This window comes from Centropristis striata, chromosome 22 (genome assembly GCF_030273125.1).
Source record: "Centropristis striata isolate RG_2023a ecotype Rhode Island chromosome 22, C.striata_1.0, whole genome shotgun sequence".
Taxonomy (NCBI): Eukaryota; Metazoa; Chordata; class Actinopteri; order Perciformes; family Serranidae; genus Centropristis; species Centropristis striata.
This window is the reverse complement of record NC_081538.1, coordinates 22,085,219-22,094,468: the sequence shown is the minus strand read 5'-3', so window position 1 is coordinate 22,094,468 and position 9,250 is coordinate 22,085,219. Positions and strand designations below refer to the sequence as shown.

The following is a 9,250-nucleotide window of genomic DNA, read 5'->3' as shown; positions in this document are numbered from 1 at the left end:
TTGTGGTCCCCTCCAGCATTTAAGTTACCCATCCCGGATAAATACATTTTTATTTTTATTTTATTTTTTTAATTTTTTTTTATTTTTTTTTTTTTATTTTTTTCAAATATATTGATATAAAAACCAAGTGACTCAGAAAGAATCTTCAAAAATGTGTGTCCTATTTTTAACAGCCATGTTTGCACATCCAGGGTCTGTGCCCGGATGGTCCCTCTCTCCAGCGCCGACAGACACGCCTCCACTCCGGGGTCCGTCCTCCGCTTTGCTCCGCCCTCTCCAGAGACATTTCCCTCCTCCTCCTCCTCCTCCTCCTCGTCCTCCTGTTCTCCAGCCATCGACGAAACTTCAAAGCTGACTTCACAGCGATTTACCAGCGACGGATTTAATGTTTTAACACCGAGTGATGCTGTGAGGGGGAAACCAGCAGAAGTGAAGCCGGGATGTGGAGCTGTCTAACGGCTGGATTCTGAGACGTTACCGTTGGGATGAGTTCATAACGTTAGCCAACGGTAAGAAACTAGCTGTTCTCTCTTTTCTCGCTCCCCTCGTCGCATGGACGTGAAAACAATCACGGCCCGAGCTCCCCGTTTCGGTTTTAGTTGTGTGTAAGCAAACATCGGCGTGTTTTGTTGTTCGGAAAAGTTTAAAATCAGTGGCTTTAGCGGCGATTTACGTTGATGTTGCGTGGGGTTTTTATTTTGACGCAAACTTTTGTCAAACCGCAAGTTCAGTTCAGTGCAGTGACGTCACGTCGAACTCATCCTTTATCCAGTCTGTTTAATAATCATAATAATAATAATAATAATAGATACTGCAGTATTATTTCCTCACCCTGTTAAAATAATCGCCTAACTCATTTTTCAAGTTTTGCAGGAAACACAAAAAAACTTCACCAAAAGTGTAACATATGACATTTATTGATCATTTCTCTCAAAAAGGATGTAACAAAGGATTGCTATAATTGGCATAGTAATAACTGTGTGTAAATCATGTAACTTAAGAGAAATAAATGACTTAGGCAATTTTTTGGACATGCCTTCGTGATTTAAGCAAGATATGGTAACACTTTATTTTGAAGGTGTCTACATAAGAGTCACACAAGCCTGTCAGAAACATGACATGACAAGTATCATGAGCATTAATGTTACTTCAAAGTGTCATTAATGTTCATGACGCATCCCATGTCATGTTTATGACACGCTCATGTCACTCTTATGTAGACACCTTCAAAATAATGTGTTACCATATCTTGCTTAAGTCACAAAGACATGTTCAAAAAACATTTTAATGTTGTCAAGATAGGGCTTTAATTATGATAATGTGTTGAAATTGTTCGTGTGTTTCATCTTAAATCTTGACCTGAAAATTAACTAAAGCTGTCAGCTAAATGTAGTAAAGTATAAAGCACAATATTTTCCTCTAAAATTTAGTGGAGTAGATATATAAAGTTACATAAATAAAGCTTTAATTGAGTAAATGTACTCAGTTTCATTCCTGCATTGTTTATTTTACTACACACTGTTTGATCTGTATAGGTGTCCCATATAATGTCGTATATGCATATTTAAACTAGAAATCTAAGAAAACGTAGAAAAAATAATCTTGTGTAAGTTATTAACTGGGGATGTTTCATGGTGGTATTTATTTCTTGTTTTTTCTGTTTTGTTGCAAAAAGTATGGAAGTTTACAATACATATATTTCATTTGCAAAATAAAATAATATAACTTGGAATACTAAAAAAAATCTCCTGAAAACAGTTAAAAAAGTCTGTTTTCTCCAGTACCAAGGTAATTTCTTCAAAGAAGCTGAAATCACACAATGTTTCACATTTTTGCTTGAAAACTAACTTCAATGATTAATCTGTCATGGAAAAAGATTGCCATTAATGTACTGTTAGTGTCCATAAATTGACTAATGGCTGCAGCTCTACAACTCATTATATGTACCCCTTTTATCTTAAACAAGCCTCTCTGATAAGGATTACTTAACTTTATTGTGAAAGAATTTGTTCTTCGATAAGTACTGATAGTTCTGATTGACGGATTATCTACAGATAACAGTACTTCTAAATAATCTCAAACATAATATTCTGTACGGCACAAATAATCAGCACAATAACTGCTGTGTTTACCAACTTTATTTACAGAATCAATAAACTTCAGCTGGAGAATTTAAAGTGTTTTCTGCACATTTGTGAAGCATCACTTTCAATGATAGCTTGTACACAAATGATACAATATAGGGTTAATGTTTGTGTGCACTTGTGTGTGTTGCAGGTTCACCACTAGAGCTTCTCCGTTCTCTTCTTCTCCTGCTAGTTGAAGTGGTAAGTTTCCCTCCTTGTTGTGTTCGTGTGGTTTCAGCATGACTCCACAGGAAGAACTGAATGTTTACAGATAGTGTGGTATTACGGGAAACAAAGAGGTTAGTGAACTACAGTATGAGGTCTGCTTTCTGATCACGTTGACACAAACAAACCTCCCATAGATCAAAGAAGCTACATAAAAGTGTTTGCGTTTTTCCCCAGAGCCCGACGGATATACTGGTTTACCACCGGCCTTGTTATGATGTTAAACACGATTTTATATCCATGGTGTCAGCCATAAAAGTAGTATCAATCAATTAAACAAAAATGAAGGTACCTAAATAGTATGGCTTCTTTAATGCATTTTAAACAACATATTATGCTATGCCTTATTAATTACATTTCTTATGATGTACTGTATTGTGGCTCTTTTTTTTTTTTTTTGATATTTCTGTTATGACATACTATACTTTGGTATTATTTTCATATTTTAGACGAAATACTATACTATGACTTTTTTAATTTTTTGCACGACTAGCTATATACCATGACATTTTTTGCATATTTTGGACGACATACTATACTATGACTTTTTTCATATTTCATACTACATACTATGCTATGCCTTTTTTTTCAGATTCTGGACGACAAACTATATTATGACTTTTTTTAATATTTTGGACGACATGCCATATGACTTTTTTGTGATATTTTGGACAACATGCTATACTATGACTTTTTTTTTCATTTTTTGGACGACTTACTATACTATGACATTTTTTCATATTTTGGACAGCATATTACTTTTTTCCTCATTTTTTGACGACATACTATGCTATGCCTTTTTTTCATATTTCAGAGGACACTAAGACGTTTTGTTTTTGTTTTTGTTTTGTTTATTTATTGGACGACATACTATACTATTAAGGTTTTTTTGTTGTTGTTTTTTTTGGACGACATGTTAAACTGTGACATTTCTTCTAATCTTTTGGACAACACACTATACTATACTATGACTTTTTTTCATTTTTTAGACGACATACTTTAGTATGACTTTTTTTGTGAAATTTTGGACTTTTTTGGACAACATGCATAATATAAAATTTTTGTGACATTTTGGATGACATACTATGCTATGACTTTTTTTTTTCAATGGACGACATACTGAACTATGATTTTTTTTCTCATTTTTGGACAACATGCTATACTATGACTTTTTTCATTTTTTGCACGACTTGCTATATACCATGACATTTTTTTCATATTTTGGACGACAAACTATACTATGACTTTTTTAATATTTTGGACGACATGCCATATGACTTTTTTGTGATATTTTGGACAACATGCTATACTATGATTTTTTTCTCATTTTTTGGACGACTTACTATGACATTTTTTTTCATATTTTGGACAGCATATTACTTTTTTTCTCATTTTTTGACGACATACTATACTATGACTTTTTTTCATATTTCGTACTACATACTATGCTTTGCCTTTTTTTTCATATTTTGGACGACAAACTATAATATGAGGACACTATGACGTTTTGTTTTTGTTTTTGTTTGTTTTATTTTTTGGACGACATACTATACTATTAAGGTTTTTTTGTTGTTTTTTTTGGACGACATGTTAAACTGTGACATTTCTTCTAATCTTTTGGACAACTACTATGACTTTTTTTCATCTTTTAGATGACATACTTTAGTATGACTTTTTTGGTGAAATTTTGGACTTTTTTGAAAAACATGCTATGCTATGACTTTTTTCCTGCATGTTTTGGACGACATGCTATACTGTGAAAATTTTCACATTTTTTCACCGACATGCATAATATAACATTTTTGTGACATTTTGGATGACATACTATGCTATGACTTTTTTTTATTCAATGGACGACATACTGAACTATGATTTTTTTTTTTTTCTAATTTTTTGAACAGCATGCTATACTATGACTTTTTTTGCATTTTTTGGAGAGACATGCTATACAATTACTTTTTTTCATATTTTGGACGACATACTATACTATGACTTTTTTCATATTTCAGAGGACACTATGACGTTTTGTTTTCTGTTTTGTTTTATTTTTTGGACAACATACTATACTATGACTTTATTTCATTTTTTAGACAACATACTTTAGTATGACTTTTCTTTGAAATTTTGGACTTTTTTGGACAACATGCTATACTATGACTTTTTTTCTGCATGTTTTGGACGACATACAATACTATGATATTTTTTTCATTTTTTGGATGACATGCTATACTAACACTTTTTTTCTTCATATCTTTGGATGACATACTGTACTATGACTTTTGTGATTTGTTGGAAGTTTTTTTGTGATTGTGACATTTTTGTTGACAGACTATACTATGTCTTTTGCATGTTTTTTTTAAATGAAATACTATACTTTTTCATGTCATTGTTGACACACTTTTAAATTATTATTTTCAGTGCCCGCTGATTCAGTCATGGCTCGTGGTTGCATCTGTTGTGTTAAATACATGCTCTTCCTCTTCAACCTGCTCTTCTGGGTAATTATTACACGCACACACAGAGTCAGAAACTGTTACCGTAAATAAGATGTAAGATCAACATAAACATCAAAGTGTTTTTATAATCATTTAATCAGCAGGAAGTTTGTGAATTTCCTGTGAATGTGTGTTTTTCAGCTGGGTGGGTGTGGATTGTTGGGTGTGGGCGTGTGGCTGTCAGTGTCTCAGGGCAGCTTCGCCACCCTGTCACCCTCCTTCCCGTCGCTCTCCGCCGCCAACCTTATCATCACCCTCGGCACCGTCGTCATGGTGACAGGTTTCCTGGGCTGCTTGGGTGCCATCAAGGAGAACAAATGCCTGCTGCTCAGTGTGAGTATACTACAATACCCATCATGCATCATTAGTGGTGTTGAGTGTGTTCTTCAGGTTGTTCAGGTTGAAATTTACAGTCATGGAAAAAATTATTGGACCAATGTTTTATTCAGTTGAGAAAAAGCCATGGTTTTCTTGATAATAACCAAAATCACTATTAAGAAAACCATGGATGATGGCTACATATCAGCTCTTAAACACCCACACAGGATAAATTAATTAAAAGGTGCAATAAAACGGACATGTGCAATACAATCGATATGTGCAAAACATAGGCCTACTATCTACCTCATCTATAAATTATAGCATTTTCAGTAGCCATTTATTTATTTTTATACTTATTTATTACATCACATGTCCTTGAACTTGTTTTTGTCCTTGTTTAGCTCTGTATTTTTTAAATGTTTTTACTCATGCTGTCTTGTTGTTTTGTTTTGTGTTATGATTGTCATAACTATGTACCTTATGCAGTGGCACTTTCAATTTCGTTGTATAGTGAACTATATAATGACAATAAAGACTATTTGATTTTGATTTGATTAAACTCTTATGAGCTAATTTTGTTGTTATCATTATATTTGTCCAAACAAATGTACCTTAAGTTGTACCAGGCAATGAGCAATAAACTGAAGAAAAGGGTGGCCTAATAATTTTTTCCATGACTGTATGTTGTCTAAAAACTTAAAAAGGTAAGTTTATACTGTTCATTTAAACTTTATAACATGGATATTGTGCTGGTAATATGGGGAAAGTTTGGTTCCACCATCAAACCTCATGTTTATTCTTCATAATTTACATATAAAAGCTGAAACGAAAAGTATCTGCATGTTCCTGCTCATGTAAAAGGGTTTAAATGTGACGCATGTCTTCTTTTTCTCCAGTTTTTCATCGTTCTGTTGATCATCCTCTTGGCAGAACTCATCCTCCTCATCTTGTTCTTTGTCTACACCGACAAGGTAAGAAGGTGTAAAGGGACATTCATAACTATTTATGATCCTCACCTGATGTAGGTGAGTGTGATTGCATATATCCCATTAACCACCTCTTCATCTGTGTCGACAGGTGAGTGAAAATGCCAGACGGGACCTGAAAGAAGGGCTGGTGCTGTATAACACAGATAAAAACGCCGGCCTGAGGGATGCATGGAACACCATACAAGGAGAGGTATGATAAAAAGCATTTATTCTACCTGTTTTATAATTACTTTTTATTCCACCTTCACCTTTATTGTCATCACTGATAGGCCTGTCACGATAACACATTTTGTAGGACGATATATTACCCTAGAAACTGTCATAAACGATAGTATTGATGTTTTATTTTTATAATGATATTAGAGCATAATAAGTTCATCCTTTTCCACAACAATGAATTTTTATCTCGAGAATATTAAACATTGGAATTGAAATGTGGAAAAGAAATATAAAAAATTCCTAGATGAATAAAACAAATAAATAAACTACAACCAAAACAAATAAAATGGACTTTCAGGCTCTGTTAACAAAACATTGCAATGAGATAATCATTATGTATTATATTTATTTTATTATTAAAATAACATATAAACAGCTGGAATGGCTGCTTGGGAAATATAGGGGTTTTTTTTGGCAATTCATGCTGTCTGTTAGACATTTGTAGTATTACTTTAAACACAACACAAAAAGTCACACATGTAAACGACAATATATTGAGTCCAGAAAAAAACTATCGTGTCCATTTTTATATACTGAACGATAAGTGGATATAGTAATTATCGTGACAGGCCTAATCAGTAATGCACTTTGTAACATCAGCTTATAGCTATATCAGCTTATAGTTAGATAATGTAATATTTTTGCGCTTAAAAAAAAAAAGACTGACTGTTTTCTCCTCTCCTGCCTGTGCAACAGTGGCGATGCTGTGGTGTGACCAACCACAATGACTGGTACACCGCCCTGCATGACAACATGGTTCCTGACCTCTGCTGCCAGCAGGTTTACCCCGGCTGTGGGCGCAACGCCTCCAATACCTTCTGGACACGGGTCAGTGTGTGTGTGTGTGTGTGTGTGTAAGTGTAAGTGTAATACTACACATGCTATATAAGTTGTCCTCTGTGACAAGATAACAAAAACGAAAAAACAAGCAAGGCATTGTTTGCATTTTCAGGGGTTTTTTTCTGTGAACATAATCAGAAAAAAATGTTATCCGTATTACTTTATTATTAACCAACAAAAGCAAGAGTTATGGAGTCTTGGCATGAAACTGGATACCTTCTGAGATGCAGTACTGTTATTTTTTCCTAATTACTGTTGGTTTATGTTTTCAGGGTTGCTATGAGAAGGTAGAGGAGTGGCTGGATGACAACAAACACCTACTGGGAACCATTGCCATGTGTGTGTTGGTCATACAGGTAAGCCATTTTTTGTGAAGCTGAAACTTTGCACTTAACTTACAATAAGTTCATTCAACCATGTAGTCACAACCAGAAATGTCAAGAATCATACAAGTAAAGCAATGTCAGCAAATACTTAACCCCTGTAAGTGATTTATTTAGATTACGTTGATCATGGTAATAGTAAACTATGCCCAAAAGGATCAAAAATGTAATGTTGTAGTATGCTTGAAATGGCTTTATTATTGTCTGTTGATACATGCTATTGCAAAATCTGTCCAGAAGTGACAGAAAAAGACCATATTACAGGATGTCCAAATAAAAAAAAAAGTCATACTATGGTATGATGAAAAATAGCAAAAAAGGTCGTTTTTTTAAAACATAAAAGAAATATTATGAATTTTTCAAAAAATTGGAAAAAAAAGTCATACTATAGTGTCGAAACTTTTACAAAAAAAGGTCATAGTATTTTTAAATGTCCCAAAATGGTAAAATGGCTTTATTATAGTCTGTTGATACATTATTGCAAAATCTGTCTAGAACTGACAGAAAATGACTATATTATAGGATGTCCAAAAAGTGAAAAAAAAATGAAATTAAATAAATTTTATTTATATAGCCCAAAATCACAAATCACAGATTTGCCTCAAAGGGCTTCACAGACTGTACGGTATGACATCCTCTGTCCTTTGACCGTCACATCGGCCAGCGAAAAACTCCTTAAAAAACTTTCCAAAAATTTGAAAAATGTCTGTCAAAAATGCCCCATTATAGTTTGTTGATACATGTTATAGCATAATATCTCCAAACATGAAAAATGAAAACAAACATGTTATAGGATGTGTCAAAAAAAAGTCATACAATACTATGGCAATTTTTTTTTCCAAAAAAGGTCATTAAATGTTTAAATGTCCCATAATGCTAAACGGAAAAAAAAGATTTATTATAGTCTAAAGATACATGTTTGCAAAATGTCCAGAAAATCTGTATTTAATCCATTTTTAACACTTTTTTTAGCTCCTTGGTATGGCTTTCTCCATGACGCTTTACCAACAGATCCACCGAGCAGGGAAGAAGTATGAAGCCTGACGGGAGTAACAGCATCAGTCCAAACTGTTAATATCAGTTACAGTTATAAGGTATATCACCTAGTGTTAATAGTAGAACATCAGCTAGTTATGTGTGCCACTACAACCTTTTATTTCACATTTTTCTTATCTATTGAACTAGTTTCTTACTGTTACCTTTTTATAAATCACACTCTTAATGCATGTTATGTAAAATATTTGTGATTTGACAATCAGAACAGAGGGAAGAGATCTTTTGTTGTTAAAAGCCATACCTGTGGACAAATATATAATGTATGGATTAATTTAGATAAAACAAGCATTGTGTAACTAACATGTTCAATAAAAGCACTCTTCACTAATGTGATCATGTCTCGTTGACCTCATTACTTTTGTTTTCTTTTGCTCCTGCAGTCTTCACTCTGTCGTTTTAGTATCTGCTTTCACCCTGTCGGTTAAACAGCAGCTCTTTGATTGTACAGATGAAAGTCGGGTGAGCTTTGGGTCATTTTATACGTTAACAAAGGCCACATCTTGTCAATCAATAACCCTGTTTGATCACTTGGATTGTAAAATGTTTACCTGTTTCTGAGGTGATAATTAAATACCTCTAGTCCGTTGATACATGTA

The 9,250-nt window shown here is 33.6% G+C and overlaps 1 protein-coding gene across 1 annotated transcript; it reads left to right on the top strand.

Moving 5' to 3' along the window:
• Nucleotides 1-300: 300 nt before the first annotated feature.
• Nucleotides 301-8,987, top strand: LOC131960931 (tetraspanin-9). The gene is made up of 9 exons (XM_059326194.1): nucleotides 301-509; nucleotides 2,278-2,327; nucleotides 4,770-4,849; nucleotides 4,988-5,179; nucleotides 6,064-6,138; nucleotides 6,245-6,346; nucleotides 7,072-7,203; nucleotides 7,488-7,571; nucleotides 8,571-8,987. The coding sequence occupies exons 3-9, from the start codon at nucleotides 4,787-4,789 to the stop codon at nucleotides 8,640-8,642; spliced, it is 720 nt and encodes a 239-aa protein (XP_059182177.1). The 5' UTR covers nucleotides 301-509; nucleotides 2,278-2,327; nucleotides 4,770-4,786; the 3' UTR covers nucleotides 8,643-8,987.
• The last annotated feature ends 263 nt before the right edge of the window (nucleotides 8,988-9,250 follow it).

What these genes read in the sequence shown, in the direction of transcription:
- LOC131960931 (XM_059326194.1), top strand. Translation starts at nt 4,787, where the DNA reads ATGGCTCGTGGTTGCATCTGTTGTGTTAAATACATGCTCTTCCTCTTC. An exon ending in ACAAATGCCTGCTGCTCAGT is followed by an intron (nt 5,180 to 6,063) that starts GTGAGTATACTA and finishes CTTTTTCTCCAG; the next exon opens with TTTTTCATCGTTCTGTTGAT. An exon ending in TGTGTGTGTTGGTCATACAG is followed by an intron (nt 7,572 to 8,570) that starts GTAAGCCATTTT and finishes CACTTTTTTTAG; the next exon opens with CTCCTTGGTATGGCTTTCTC.